The sequence below is a fragment of the Salvia splendens genome, chromosome 1 (genome assembly GCF_004379255.2).
Source record: "Salvia splendens isolate huo1 chromosome 1, SspV2, whole genome shotgun sequence".
NCBI lineage: Eukaryota > Viridiplantae > Streptophyta > Magnoliopsida > Lamiales > Lamiaceae > Salvia > Salvia splendens.
In genome coordinates, this window is record NC_056032.1 from 2,321,334 (window position 1) to 2,337,596 (window position 16,263).

The window sequence follows — 16,263 nt, forward strand, 5'->3', positions numbered from 1 at the left end:
ATAAACACACATAGTTTTTTGTGTTGGATTTTTCTTTTTTATGTATTAATTAGAAAAATCATAAGAAACAATATTCCTAACCTAGGCCAAGAGAGAAAATCCTTACTCGAGAGAATTTTATCTGACCTGTAAATAAAGATTCTTTATGCGTGCATCGTGCGTGCACCTACTCATCCGAGTGTATTTGCATTTTATTATCACTAAACCTAATTACAATTTACAAATCCTATGATTGTTGCGATAATTCAACCTTGCAAAGCGATTCTCTTCTCTCTCACACGGAAATCATTTAATTATTTTTGCCCTTCATTTGAATTAATAATAATTTGGGTTACCGATGAAAATGTGTTCAAATGGTAAGTTGACTATTTTTTTTTCACATGGAAATACAGGCCCCATTATTATTTTAGTCAATTTAGCAGCCACATTAAGTCAATTTCTGTCTTACAATAAGATTATTCTTCCTCCAACACGCAAATTATTTAATTTTTTTTCGTTTGTTTGAATTAAATAGTTATTTGACTAAAGACTGAAAACACATTTTAAAATTATAGTCTTTTGGTTGAAAATTTGTTGTTATAACAATTAGACCATTCGATGACGGTAAGTTGACTATTTTTTTCACTTTGATAACACTCACCTCCACCTAAGTGTATTTGTCATTGTACATGTCATTAGTCGAATTTATTTGTTGTTTATTTGAATTACACCGATTTATTATAAGTTGATTCTTTTCCTTTTCAACCCTAACTCATAATTCTATCTGCCTGCGAAAAAATACATTGTATTTTAATTGTTGCATATTAATGGTAACTCATTTCCCCTGTTATATTTATTTGTATCCCTGTCCATCTATATTTCATTTTTTTTATTAATAATCTCAACTGGATTCTTTTCGTATTGGTTCATAAATTATGAATCATTACCTAAAAGATGTATACACAAACCAATAAAGTATACCGCTCTTTGTCCCACGCACGAACACATCCGTGCGTGTTCTTGCGCGTTCGTGCAAGTGTGCTTATATTCTTTTTATCCACAAAATAGGTCAAATCAAGGTTCTAATGTAAGTAATTTACTCGCGTGTTTCTAAGTTCCAACATATATTATGCATAATTAATCCATATTCGTTACTATTTTATTGGTAATACTAACTTCTTAATTGATAAGAGTACTATTTTATTCCTATCTATTTCGAGAAAAAAAGAAAAACCTAGAAAAAAGAAATTCATCCACACGCTCCTCCCCGGCGCCTGGGGAAGAGTTGTTCGTCACTCACTATATATTTCTTCTTCCATTCTCATGAACTCAAATGAGTCTTAAAACGCAGCCCATTGCGAAAAAAGACAGGTTCGTCCCTCTTTATCGCGTATACATAAAGCTTTTGTATGTATGGTCGGACGTAGACGACGTTCCCTGTTTCTGTATTTTCGTGTATGCACTGTTTTGTTGTTTCTCATCTAAACCCCATTCTTTTCCCTCCAGACAAGCCCTTCAAATTATTTTTCTTCTTCTTTATACATGCATAGATGTGTTTGTAAATGTTTTCTGTATGTTTGTGTTCGTGTTTTTTCTTGCCGATGTCGGTTTCTTTTACATTTGCTTTGTGAAAAGTTGGGATATTTATGGAGAAAGATGGAATTTTGCTTGTATCTATGATGCTTTAATGACTCGATCTTAAGTTTATTGTGATTAGGTTTTACGGTTTTGGTTTTGGTTTTGGTTTCCCAAAATTTGAGTCTTTCAAGGTGCAATTGGGTATTGTGTAAAGAGCTCATTCTTTAATTTCTAGTACATTGTTATCTGTTTTGGGAATCATGGCGATTTGATTTTGATCATATGTATATCATTATGTGTCAAGAAACTTTTTTTATGTTTTTTAATCAGATCATAGAGAGAAGGGTAGGTTTTGGAAAAAGTCTGTTGCTGGTTAGTTTTCTCCTTTGTTTGGTTTATGATGATGATGTCTAAAGCTATTATGGATTGACTTCATGCTTTTTCTTGATTGAGTTTTGATATTGCACAAGCATTCTAATTTTGATATTGCACAAACTGATGCATCTTTAGTTGGCAGATGACTAATTGTATGGAGAATCATGTTGCATCCCCGTTGTATGATGCGTTTGGGGAGCCAGAAATCATGCCTCGAGTTGGGGATGAATATCAGGCTGAACTGCCTCAGTTTCTTGGAGATTCGAACGCTTTGTCTTCCTCGATGGACTGTGCAGATGATGAGACCAGAGCTGATTCCCTGCAAAATTTCCACATTGGTTCGCGTATAAAGTTGGCGTGGATAAGCAGTGAACAATCTGGTATGAGGGGATCACTTGATTGGATGGATGAAATAGACGAGCGCAGTGGTAAAGACTATCGTTTGGTGCCTGAAATCTGTGATGAACGCTGGTCTGAAGCTGAGAAGGGCTGTTTCCTTCTTGGATTGTACATATTTGCAAAGAACTTTGTCGAGATAAAGAAATTTGTTGGGGCGAAGGATATGTTAGCTGTGCAGTCGTACTACTATGGGATGTTCTACTCTTCACCGGAGTATCACAGATGGTTCAGCGCTAAGCACAAGAGACGCAAATTAGGCCGGGGATTGTTTTATGGGCTAAGGCTGCAAGAATTTCTATCTAGGGTGCTACCAAGAGTAGGGGAGGAGTCTCAGAATGCTCTATTGGAGGTACTTATTGCTGATGTTTTCATCTAAACATCTGCGTTTTTTCTTGATTGAGTGCCAAATAGTGCAGAAATGTGCTCATTTAGTGCACTTTTTTGTGCTGATTTTGTGCATATGGTTGTTTTTTCTTTCTAGGTTTCTAAATCATTTGAGAATGAAAAGATATCAGTGGCAGAGTATGCCTTCCGTTTGAAGGCGATGATTGGTACAGAGTTGCTTGTGGAAGCCGTTGGCATTGGGAGAGAACATCAAGATCTCACTGCAATGGCTACGAGGCACTCAAAGGCACGCCATGATATGCCATCAGAGAGGGTGTATACCTCACTTACAACAGCTGAGATATCGAACTTGTTGAGTGGAGAGCACCGCCTGAGCAAGGCCAGATCGAATGATCTGTTCTGGGAGGCAGTCTGGCCGCGTCTGCTAGCAAGTGGTTGGCATTCGGAGGAGGCCACGAACTACAGAGACGTTGCTAGTTCAAATGCAAGTCCTAGCCTAGTTTTCCTTATTCCCGGAGTGAAGAGATTTTCGAGGAGAGAACTGGTGAGAGGTGATCAATATTTTGATAATGTGGCTGATGTGTTGAGAAAAGTTGCTCAAGAGCCTGCCCTGCTCGAGCTCGACCAAGAAGGCATTGGTCGCAGCAACGAGGCAGAACAATGTGGATTGACTAGTGATGAGAATCATTGCAGTTTTTCCCTCACTGTTGTGGATACAGGCCTCCCAGATGGGAAGGTAGTCGAATTCAGAACCTTCCCATCTGCAGCAGAGATTAGTCGAGAAACGACTGATGAGGCTACAATTCTAGGCAAGAAACGCGGCCATGATGCCATGGCTGCGGATGAAGAAGCTCGTGCGACTTCCCCTGATGCAAGAACCGCGTTAGTGCACAAGAAATGCACCACTCAAGGTCAAGATGAAGATGAAGTAAGCAAGAATCTTGATATATTGCCATCCACTAGCAGTAGCAGCAACAACAGCAGCAGCATTGAACAGCGGCAACAACCTCAGTTTTTTATTGACCTCAACTTCCCTCCAGAGGCAGAGGCTGGCTCCTTTTCTGCTGATCACTTGGTCCACGAGCAAGATATCATCGCTTCAAAAAACAATCTTGAAACTGCTAGCTCGAACCAAACAAGGTTTAGCACGAGGCGAAGGCCTCCAACTATGAGAGTTCTAGAAGCTTTTGCACACGGATACTTGAGCGTGAACAAGAAGCAGAAGAAGGAAGACGGGCAATGAGCAAGCGATGTTGAGCTCGGGATTAGAAGAGGATTTGCTGCTGCCATGTGAAAAACAAGCAAAGAAAATGGTGCTAGTTGGCAGCATTCAAGAATAATTTTGTAGGTGAGAAAGCACAGAGTATTTTCTTGCAGCTGATTTAGGTGCTGCAGATGTTTCTTACCAAATATACCAATCAACTTTTGCAGTGATTTCATTGTTGCAACTTTGAATGTAACAAATAGCATGAAAAAAATTTCAAGTGTGGATAATTGTGATAAAGTTGAGTGTCCATTACTCCATTAGCTCACTTAGGTCTCAAATTCTTTTTTGATGATTTTTACACCAAGTTGAATATTTTGTCACGGCCTTAAATTTAAGATAGATATTGAGTTCTTTCTTAAATCAAACTTAATGATTTTTAAGAATTAATTATCAAGACTAGGGCTGGCAATTTTTGCATGACACGCACGAATTCGCACGAAATTAATGAGTTTGGGTCAAAGTTTATTGGGTTCGTGTCCTTATCGGGTCAAAACACGAAAAATTTCGTGTCGTGGTCGTGTTACCCGTTAAGAAATAATATTATTCATTTTTAGTATTTTAAAAATGATATTTTTTATAGGATTTTATTGCTATGAATCTATTGATGTTATTGTTCATCATATCAGACTGTGTAATCAGATTTTAGGTTTTTAATTACACTATTAAGGATTAGATTCAAGGTTTTGTAACTTTTGTTTATCGAGAGCAGTTATTATCAGGTTCGAACTGTGTTATCAGGTCATATTCTTGTTTGTCCTTAATAAGTCGGGTCGTTAACAGGTTGACCCGATAACAACCCAACACGCACGATTTGTCATCCCTAATCAAGACTTAGTGGTAGTGTGGGCTAGTGGGCCAATAATAAAACTCCAATGTATATTAAAAATGATCTTGTTTTTATATTTTTATCAATCCACCAAAATAATTCACTTTTCATTTCTTGCAACTATTTTATACTGGTATTCAATCTTCACTCACTTTCTACCTTTTATCATTATTTAACTCTTTATAATGGAACTCATACTCCACTTATAATGTTAACACTTTCAATAAAACACATCACCCCCAAACAAGACTATTTTTTGTGATGAAAGAAGTATTTTTTATCATACATTCATGTGTATGGCTTATGAGATACTCCTATATTGTGGGTCAATAGATCTAGTAAAATTGTAATTACATAACTAAAATTGCAATTACGATAAATAAAAAGAAATAAGGCAACGGAAAAAACGAAAGAGAAAAGATGGTTGATTAAAGATTTCTAACAAAAACATCAAGAATTTAATTTCAGAAGCAACCTCAAATTTTAAATGATACTCCCCTTTCATTTCCAAGCTACATAAAATTGAGGATGAAATAAATGCAAAAAATATATCAAAGACTTTATCATCAACAAATGTGAAGAGAATTCCAAGACTCTAGAGAAGCAAAATGATCATTACAAGAGTAATAGTAATATAGTCAAACGTTGTTTCATTAAAATCTATAATATCACTGACTTTCTGCTGTTTAGACTATATCTATGCCTATGGATTATTCCTAGTACAAAACAATATGCAGGTGGTACCCCTCAATTTTGAGGGGACATATCAAGATCAACTGTGACAAAATTGCTCTAATGCAAAAGGAATGAATGGTTGAAGAAGAGAAAGGTGAAAGAAGAAACAGATTCAAGTCAAAAGGGTCTCTAACCAATCCGCCGTGAGCTCATACGCAACAAAGGTTACAGCACCTGCTGGCGCAGCTTTGACAATTGATGGTGTGATGCCCTTGTATAGACCCGGCCAGCCCTCTTTATGCAAAATTTGGCGTAGGGCATCGTACATGTTTCTGTAAGCACGGTGCTCCACTCGAGCTCCATATCTTGGATCACGTTGCAGCCCTTCGACCTACAAGTAAAGCCAATTCGTTAAGATAGAGTTTGTGACTTGTGAGGTGATAATAAAAGCTACTAAAGAGAAGTTCCTAGGATGAGGGAGCCATGAGCAAGAACGGGACGACACTTGGACAAATACACCATCAAAATTACAATCATATAGAAGTTTGCATCCTAGGATTATCTAGAGTCTTCACTAGAGCTGATTTGTTTGTCGTACACGTAGGAATTCAATCGTGCAGCAGCTGAGATTGAAAATCAAATGAATAATCAATAGTCGAAGCTGGAAATATACCTGAAACCTCTTCTTCACCACATCGAGTGGATGGCATACAGCTTTAGCACAAGTGCCAGCAGCCAATCCACAAAGGAAAAGCTGGAAGCTTGAGAGAGTATCATCGGCTCCCATATCATAACCTGATCTGTACTGATTCCAAACCTAGACAACCAAGAAAGTAAATCAAATTACAACCATGACAATATAATTAATGTTCAAACAATAAGCTGCACCAATGAACTCCAGATACATATGAGAGAGGGCGTGTGCGTGTGTGAGGAAGGGAGGGAGGGGGGCAGAGATCATAGATCACCATGGTCCAACGTTTGAATGTATCATATGTCCCAAACTGCAATCCAGCGTAAGGAACTATTTCTATCAGTGTGGGTGTCAGTCCAGCATACAGCCCTCGAAAACCACGTCTTTGAAGTATATCAGAGACTGCAGCCCTCATATTAGGATAAACCTGTTTGAGTACACAGCACCATTCAGAAAAACCTCCTTATTCATCCATGTAGCAGACGAAACATCAATGCATAACTAAATTATCTTGTTCTAGTTACAATTAGCAAAATTAACTAGCCACTAGCTTAGTGACTGGGGATTTCAAACGTTGGTTCCTAAATACCGTAACCCCGTTCACCAAAATGATAACAATTGAGGGGAATGCTCATTACTTGCAAGAGTATTGCACAATACCTTTGGCTCCCCTTGTGAAGCTAAAAGGGTTCTTATAAGATCGAATGGATAGGATCCAACAGTGGCTGCACATCCCGCTAATGCCCCACTTACATATGAAAGATATGGACTTATATTGATATGGTCTCCTGTGTAAAGAAAACAAGAGAGCACAATGTTATCAAAAAGAAAAAAAGAATCGTAGGGCAGCTGGATCAACAATGCACAAGAATTTATCATGACAGAAGTTCTTCAAAGCTATTACAGTATTTATCTATCTCATCGTAATAAAGAAAGACGAAAGCATTATTTACTCTGTATAACAATATCATGTGCATCAACAGACTGAAGACGAGCAGCAATTTTTCAAACCTGACTTGGATGAACCAGAAACAAATGACTTCAATTTGTGCAGAACTGTAAATTGTATTGCCGTGTACGGCATCACCATAAGCAAGGCTGGGACATTACCCCTCCAGAAACCCTGATAGAGAAAATGAGAGAGAAACAAAATGAACATGGAATGGAAAAAAGTAAGAAGTTACAGGCTCACAAAATGTCAGGACGAGAATGAAAACGACACATCTACGATTAGTTCCATGCACAAAATAGGCACTAAAAGTTCTTTAATCATTGCAGAAAACTCAAAATTAACAGGTAAGTGGCAACAGAAACCTCTTTCTCCCTATCTCTTACTAAATTGTTGTAACACATCAACACTGCCAGCTTTCTCACTAAGCATCTCTCTCCCCGTAACATGTCATCGTGTGCAAGTCCCTTCTATTACATGTGCAAATCCTGCCCATATTTCCATGGCATCACCTGCAATAATGGAACCTAGAAACAGCCTAATCACTGTGGAACCCAACATGTCAAGAAGAGAACTGTGAACTGACTGACTGCTGGGCTACAATATTCATCTCTGTTTTTATACTATCATTCTTCTTTCATTACATATCTTTTCCTCCCCAATTTTCTTTTGTCCGAGCCATAGTTATTTATTTTGCCATTCACCTCTTTGCCTTTAATTCTTATTCTTACTGGATATGCTGAAATGAAAAGAAAGATGGCTCGTTCCCTTTTCTCTCCTTTCTTGACTTTCCTTCTGCTATGAATTTTGCAGAGCTCTATGGTCCAAGTTCACTAGAAAAATCTATTGAACTCAGTTCCCATATACCACATGATTTTTAAATTGCACGGGCAGACTTTGATGACATATTTTGTCCCCAACCTGCAGTTAATTCCTAGACTTAAGCCCCAAAACAAAAATATCCACCAACCATTAACAAGCACAAGTTTAGGTGGAAACTGGAAGGACTTTATCTTGCACATAATCTCCAAATACAGCATGAGCATGTAAGAAAGAAATACCAAGCATAACAATGAGAACTCCATGCTAAACTCGGCCTATAACAAAATAAGGAACGTGGATCCACATGCGTCTTATAAAATGTAAACAAAGTCTATTTTTATAGGTAATCAATACCGGCCAGCCTTCCTCCCTAAAAATGTCCTTTGTTGCTTGCACCATACCAGTATATTTTGATTGACTATACACATCTCGCCGAAGCAAAGCCCATTGCGTAGTGGGTTCCAATTGAACCTGCATCATACAACAAATGAACTCATCATCGATAAGCTAAACACAAGTAGAAATATACGCTAAGAAGCATAACTAATAACTTAGACCACAATTCTTCAATAAACCAACTTTTCAAAACAATTGAACTAGAAAATCAACCTGAAATCGGATTTTAATCACGTCGAGGGGAGATGTGACAGTTCTTGAAATCCCACCCGATATAGCGCCAGCAGATGCATCAATCAAAGCCCTTTTCAGCTGCCCCGGTTCCTCCATTCCCCTCCTTCAACAATCAAGCTTCAAAAACCTATAAAAAAAAAGAGAGACCCAATTCCCAAATTAAACTTCACAACTTTTCTACAACCCTTATTTTGGCCCCATCGGAGTCACCAGAAGCCAGAACTAATGCACTACTACAAAGACCAGGTACAAAACGCATTAATATGCTGCAAGTTGTCGACTTTCACATTATAGTAACCAACCACAAGTAAAAGAAAATGAAATTTCAGAAAAATTAAAAATTACCCAAAATTGTAGGGTTTTAGAATTACAATTGAAGGCAAGGACTCTGAAATAGTAGTAGGGATTTGATGGAGTCCAAATGGGTGTCCTGATTATTCAAATCATCCACACAGCAGAAGAAATAATTAAAGAAACCGACCTGCAAAGAATGGAGGAGGGGAGAAAGAAAACATTGAACAATATTCTGATGGAGTCGAAGAATCTCCCAGGTTTATGATTAATAATTTAATACCGATATAAAGGTCTTTGTGTTGAGTTTCGCGTTTGCAATCGCTGTCTGCAGTAGAAAGCAGAGTGCGTTTCTCGCTGCGTGTCTGTGTGGGAGAGGAATAGATTTTAAGGATATTCTTTCGCACATAAGAGCATCCACAATGGGAGCGTCCGCTCGCCGAACCATTGTAACTGGCTAGCCGAATTTCGACGAAAAAATCGGCGAGTGCACGTCGATTTCCGAGAGCTCGCCGATCCGCTGGCCGCCATTTGCACGCCATTTTCATTTGCAGTGCTTGTTTTAACGAGTATTCTCTCTATCTTAATTTCTGTACAAGAGCAACAACGCGAAATGGATAACAACAACGAAGGTATTCCAGTGACGAGCGGGTCTCAAACTCCCTCGGTACCCGTGGGAGGTGGATGGGGTCTGATGCCCGGGTACTACAACATATACTCCAGGATTTTAATTAATATAATTTTTTTAAATTAATATAATTTTTTTAATTAATGTACTTTTTAAATTTTAATAATATAATTGAATTTTCTCGTATCTGTGTCGTAAATTTAATTCCGTATTTTGTGTGATTGTTAATTATTTGTTTTATATAATTTTGAGTGATGTGGCTAGGCGATTATTAGGCTATTGTTGGGCTGTTTGCTTGTTTTGATGATGTGGCATGAGAATTTTTAGTGCTGATGATGTGGCAGAAGAAGTTTGTGGCTAGGCTATGTCTGGGATATTCTTATGTTGGATGCTCTAAGAAAATAAAATCTAATAATTTCATTCAACTTAGTACTTCAATAGTACCAATTTTCTATGTATAAGAGCAAATCCCAACCTAAATAACCAAATCGAAATTTTCAATTGATTTCTAACGATACATAAAGTTAGTTTAACTTTTATCTATACTATCAAAAAATCGCATCACGCATGGGCTAGCGTGTGATGATGCATTAAGTTAGTTTAACCTTTACCTATATTATCAAAAATCACATGATGCATGGGCTATTTTGTAACAATGCATCATATTCATTTAGCTTGTAAATTTAAACTACCAAAAAAACATGTGTGACCTACATATGGATATTGAAATGACATGAATTTCATGCATATAAAAAAATTGGTATGATCATCACTACTAGAAAAATTGCTTCTCACTACACTTTTTTTTATCACACTTTATAAAAAGTGCCAGCATAGATGTACTATCTACACACTAGCTTTTCACTGCACTTTATAATATATTGTTACTGCACTTCAACATAAAAAGTGTCATCATAAATGTACTATCTACACACTACCTCTTACTACAGGTACCCGGTGCTGCACTTCATCAAGTGTCATTATAGATGAAGTGTCAGCACAGTAATTTTCTAGTGACAATTTTAAGTGTCATTATAAGCCAATTTTCTAGTAGTGCATGGAGTTAAATTTTCTTGTAGAGTTTTCACTTATTTAATAACTTATGAAGACCTGTAATTAGGGGTGAGAAAAAAAAAACCAAAAACTGAATATTCGAACCTAACTAAACTGAAATTTTGAAATTCGATTTGATTTCTCGGTTCGGTTCGGGCGAAAAAAATGAAAATCCTAAAAACCAAATTATATTTTAAATATAGCGTATTATATATATTAAATTAATAGAAAATATATATATATGGGTGTGTTATAATGATAACTCATATTTATGTGATAACCTTATAACTAAATCTTCACCACACATTTTTAAAACTCCCGCTCCCCTGATGTGTGATGCAAATCATGCAACTTGACAAATAGGAAGTAAAGGGTTCAAAACTAATTGCTGTTCGAGGTTAGAACAATATCGCAACGGCCATTTTGGTAATTTTACTTAATGTGATAGCTTCCCTCTTTCTATAGCATCGCAAATCTTGCATGAGATTAGTATTTATTTATTTTGTATTTACTTTATGTGTTAACAATAAAACTAAATTTAGGTTGGATTATACAGTATAATTAATTAGTGTGAGGGTCCACTAGATATATAGGTGACTTGAGCGAGTGTAAAACATTGACCATATTTTATGTTTTGTGTTGTGAATGTTTAATTACATGTGCGTGTGTAGAGTGAATGAAACAGTTGCTATCATTTTATCAAAGTATCATCTTATCAACTCAGAGTATCATTCTATCCGTTAAAATTATCATTCTATCCGCTAAAACTATCATTTTATGTACATACCTAGGGATGTCAATCGGGCCAGCCCACCGGGTTTCGGGCCAACCCTATTCGGGTTGCGGGTCAATCGGGTGCGTGCTAATCGGGTTGTTATTTTTTCGGGTTATAAAAGTTCAGCCCTAACCCTAAAAACTCGGGTTTCGGGCTAGCCCATCGGGTTAATCGGGTTGCTACCGATAAAATTAACATGCGATCAATCCAATAAATAATAGTGAAAATTAGTTATATTTATAAAATGTAAAATATTTAATTATGATAAATTTGAGATATATGCGTAAACTCAAATATTAACATAATCAAATACTAATATTTGAGATTTATGCAACATAAAACATAAACATCAAGAAATTTTAAAGCATGTTTAGAAATTTAAATATATTTTTTTAGTGAATTTGAAGTTTCTAATTCATTTATCTATTATTATATTAATAAAAACTTAATATATAATTTATATATTTAATATATAAAATGAAAAGTTATTTTTTCAGTAATCTGTATTATAAAATAATCAATGAAGTGTCGAATTAGAGTCAAACAAATAGAACAATATAAATTTTATCGGGTTTCCGGGCCAGCCCATCGGGTTTTCGGGTCTGGCCCTAACGGGTTGCGGGTTAATCGGGTGCGGGCTAATCGGGCTGTAATTTTATCGGGCTGGAAATTTTCAGCCCTAACCCTATAAATTTGGCGGGCTATTCGGGTCAGCCCACGGGTTGCGGGCTAAATTGACATCCCTATACATACCTACAAATAAGTAAAAGTATCATTGTATCAACTCAAAGTATCATTCTATCCGCCAAAACTATCATTTTATGCAGTGGGAGTGAAAGAATGGAGCGAAATTCAGAAATTAAACGAGGGAAATGACATATTTTGGCACCTTAAAACATGTGTTTTGTGGATATGGTTCCAATCAAATTTGAAGTTCTTAACTGATTAAATTTGATTTCAGCCGGCAATCTCTCTTGGATCTCATCATTGTGCAACTTGCTCCACGTGCAGCAGACGAACTATGGTACGGGAAAGATCAGCTAACACGATCCTAATTTTCAATATTCATGGAGTATTTCATTTCGGAAATTATTTTTGCATTCTTGGAAATGGCTCCCTACAAAACAGAGAAATCAGTATTGGTTGAAGTTTACACAAGGGCTTTTTTCAAGCTATCCATTGATAATTCCATAACATTGTCAACTATTTTTCTTAGGATTGATAATCAAAGTGAACTTCAAATAAACAATTTTATTCTTAATAAACCAGTACAAGTTATCCGATTATTTCCCAATATCTGGAATTTTGTTTTTGACAGTCCTACTGTTGAATTGATTTACACAGTTGAGTACCATCTGGGCAGAGACAGCCGATAATGCTCGATCTGTTGCACGAACCTTAGTTCTTGGTAATTTTATGTAAAGACCTACAAATAAGTAAAAGTATCATTCTATCAACTAAGAGTATAATTATATCCGCCAAAACTATCATTTTATGCAGTGGGAGTGAAAGAATGGAGCGAAATTCAGAAATTAAATAGGGAAATGACATATTTACCCCCGCGCCTTTTTTAATGAAGTTCTAAGTTTGTGTGGTCCAGATTTGGTTATAGGGTTATTACGATATTTAGGGGTTATTATATGATCACAACTCTATATATATAATGGGGAATGTTATATTGCCAACTCAATACTTAATTGCTAACTATAATTAAATAATATCCATTAGATATTCAAATCAAGGGTCTAGATCATCAGTCCTCGATTGTCAATACGATCAACAAAAAACGTCAATAAGGGTATTAAGGTCAATTTACAACAAATTAGTTGTAACTAGCTTTTGAAAAATATCTCATAACTTTAAAATGCATATAACTTTCTCGATTTAAATTATTTTTTCGCACAACATATATCAAATTAAAGATAATTTCATAAGGATTCCAACGAGATCTCACTTGCATATGTTCCGATGTCAAAATTTGAAAAAAAAATCTAAAATTTTCAATTTTTTCGTACAACAACAAATGTCAACATAGTATATAAAATATGTCATTATAATACATGTAGAATGTCAATATAAGCAATGTGTTAACATTGTCAAAGCATTGTGTTGATATTTTCAAAACACTATATTGATATTTTCATCCAAAACCCTAATTTGGTAGTTATTTTTATCTTTTTCGATTTAATTAATAAAAATGAAAATTACACGTGGCATATTTTAGACCACAAGATTTCTAAAATCCTATGGTCTTAAATTAGTTGTAGTTAGCAATTAAATGATGAGCTAGCAATTGATCACTCCCCTATCTGGGGTGTGATCCGTTGCTAACTTTTCTTAAAATGCTAACTTGTTAAATCATCAACGCAATGTATTAAAAATATCAACACGATGATACTGAAATGTAAACATAAACTTAAGTTGATATTTTAATAAATTGTAACAGAATGACGACTTTACTCTTTTGTTGATATTTTATCTCCTATTTTATTAAAATTCGTGAGATTTAATCTCATTCCCTCATCTTAAAATTTAAGGGTAATTCAGTCTTAGTTTTGGATTATGATGCTATAAGCAATATAAGAATATAAACAAAATATAAGTATGGTATCATGAAATTATATTTATATTTTATTTTTATAAATAGATTTTTATAATTAAAAATTTTATATAGTAGTTCTGTATATAATTTTTAAAATAGCAAAAAATGACACTAACTCGCATGTCTAGCGAGTGGGCATCACGTTCGCTTATTATTGGCCATAGAGAGTGGGGGCCCATGGAAGTGATGTCTCGCGCTCTTTTGCATATCTTGCCAATGGCTTGCAGCAAGTTCCGCGACCGTCTCGCTTCGGGGCAGAACTAACCCTAACTATTGTGAATTCTCTAATTAGACCGTTGAATGAGTCTCAAATATATGAACACATGTACACCTCTATAGTAGATACGTAGTGCAATTATAAAATCAGCACCAAACTTTATTTTCATATGCACATAATGAATGCACAGTCATGTTAAATTTATGGAGTAACTCATACATCTTTAAAACCTAAAATCATGGAAATCGCAACAAAAATTCACTCCCCTTGTGCTTAGTATGTTGTGTTATAATACATGATGCTTAGTGGAGTAATTGACAGTTGACACTATATATGAATAAAAATAAGAATCACCTTCACAGTGGCTTCACGAAGAGTTTCCTCTAACTGTTAGTGTTTGAGCTCATCAAGATCGGATTGAGCTGGTGGAAGAATCAAGTCAGGAAATAGCCGTTGGGAACCAAAACAGGAACTAGCCGTTGGAAACGGTTATAACCGTGTTCGGCAAAAGGAGCTGTTCGGCCAAAGGAAGCTGTTCGGCAAAAGGAAGCTGTTCGGCAATTGGAAGCTGTTCAGCAATTGGAAGCTGTTCGGCAATTGGAAGCTGTTCGGCAAAAGGAAGCTGTTCAGCAATTGGAAGCTATTCGGCAATTGGAAGCTGTTCGGCAAAGGAAGCTGTTCGGCGGTTTTCTTGATCGATACTTCTTAAGGGAGTTGCGATTCATTCCGGAACTAACAACAACAGAAATCAAAAGTGATAGAGAGAGAATTCAAGAGAGGAAGTGTTATCTTTCAGCTGTGCGTTTTTAGCTCTCGAAGCAAGAAGTTTTCGGGCGAGTTGAGGGTTTTCCATCTTGTAAATTCTTGAGAGTTTTGAGTGCTCTCATGTTTGTAATTTCTCGAGTGATCAATAAAGAAAGACACCAGATTCTGCCCGTGGATGTAGGCTTACGCCGAACCACGTAATTCGCTTGTGTTCTTCCTTGCATGTTGTCATTTCATTAATTTGCATTTCGATCATCACAACCGTAGGTTCGTTCTTCACAACGTGGCGCCGTCTGTGGGAAATTCGTCCACTGAATTGATCGAGAAGGCATAAAGTTTTGGGAGTTCTTTCTTTGTTTCCTCAAGAAGGCGCTCAACCTGTTTGAATAATGGCTGCAGCAAGGTTTGATGTTGAAAAGTTCACAGGCCGAAATGATTTTGGCCTATGGAGGCTGAAGATGAAAGCAATCTTGATGCAACAGGGTTTATGGGAAACCCTAAATGGTGGAGGCAGTAATGAGGAGAAGAAGCCCGAGCCTGATGAAAAGGAGAAGGCAAAGGCTCAAGACAGAGAGTACAAGGCATATAGTACCTTGATACTCAACCTCAATGACAGAGTCCTCAGAGAAGTTTCAAAGGAGGAGACAGCGGCTGGAGTTTGGTCCAAGTTGGAGTCATTATACATGGCCAAATCCTTGGCAAATCGGCTGCACCTGAAGCAGAAACTTCTCACTTTCAAGATTGCTGATGGAAAAGGTGTGTTGGAACAGCTCGAAGAATTTGGGAAATGCATCGATGATCTTGAGAACATTGATGAAGAGATTAAAGATGAGGACAAGGCTCTGATGTTGTTGAATTCCTTGCCACCAAGTTATGAGCATTTCAAGGATGCTATACTTCTTGGTAGAGAGTCCAAGATTGGATATGAAGAGGTGTACTCTGCTCTAAAGCTCAAGGAAATCCAGAAATCTAATCCAAAGTCCACTGAAATGGTGTCTGAGAGTCTGAATGTTGCTGATCACAAGAAGAATGTGAAAAGAAAGTCACAGAAGAAGCCTTGGAAAAACAAGACAGCTGACTGGAAAGAGACCAGATCATGCCATCACTGCAAGAAACCAGGCCACATAAAGAAGAATTGTTGGGTTTGGAAGAAGAAGCAGGCCGAGGAAGAGAATGGCAAGAACAATGCTGATATTGCAGAAGAGTTGGTGGTCCCGGAGGCTCTGTGTGTGACTGAGGACATGGAAGAACTTCCATGGATCATGGATTCTGGATGTAGCTTCCACATGTGTCCAACTAGAAGTCATTTTGAGGAAATCAAGAATGCAGCTGGATCAGTTTTGTTAGGAAATGACCAGATATGCAGAATCAGAGGAATTGGGTCCATCAGGCT

The 16,263-nt window shown here is 36.7% G+C and overlaps 2 protein-coding genes across 7 annotated transcripts; one reads left to right on the forward strand and one right to left on the reverse strand.

Moving 5' to 3' along the window:
• Window positions 1–1,324: 1,324 nt before the first annotated feature.
• Window positions 1,325–4,149, forward strand: LOC121804047. Its single transcript, XM_042203599.1, has 3 exons — window positions 1,325–1,350; window positions 2,075–2,680; window positions 2,813–4,149. Exons 2-3 carry the CDS (start codon window positions 2,075–2,077, stop codon window positions 3,917–3,919), a joined length of 1,713 nt encoding a protein of 570 aa, XP_042059533.1. The 5' UTR covers window positions 1,325–1,350; the 3' UTR covers window positions 3,920–4,149.
• A 1,196-nt stretch (window positions 4,150–5,345) lies between these two features.
• LOC121807727 (mitochondrial thiamine diphosphate carrier 2-like) lies at window positions 5,346–9,200 on the reverse strand. Of its 6 annotated transcripts, none has more exons than XM_042208041.1 (9): window positions 9,114–9,200; window positions 8,911–9,020; window positions 8,519–8,666; window positions 8,264–8,380; window positions 7,150–7,261; window positions 6,799–6,926; window positions 6,413–6,565; window positions 6,118–6,261; window positions 5,346–5,835 (listed from the first exon to the last, which is right to left on the reverse strand). In XM_042208041.1, exons 3-9 carry the CDS (start codon window positions 8,633–8,635, stop codon window positions 5,617–5,619), a joined length of 990 nt encoding a protein of 329 aa, XP_042063975.1. In that variant the 5' UTR covers window positions 8,636–8,666; window positions 8,911–9,020; window positions 9,114–9,200; the 3' UTR covers window positions 5,346–5,616. The 6 variants fall into 6 exon arrangements, with proteins under 6 accessions (XP_042063975.1, XP_042063957.1, XP_042063967.1 ...); XM_042208023.1 differs by having other exon boundaries at window positions 8,885–9,020; XM_042208033.1 differs by having other exon boundaries at window positions 8,885–8,969; window positions 9,114–9,156.
• Between the last annotated feature and the right edge of the window lie 7,063 nt (window positions 9,201–16,263).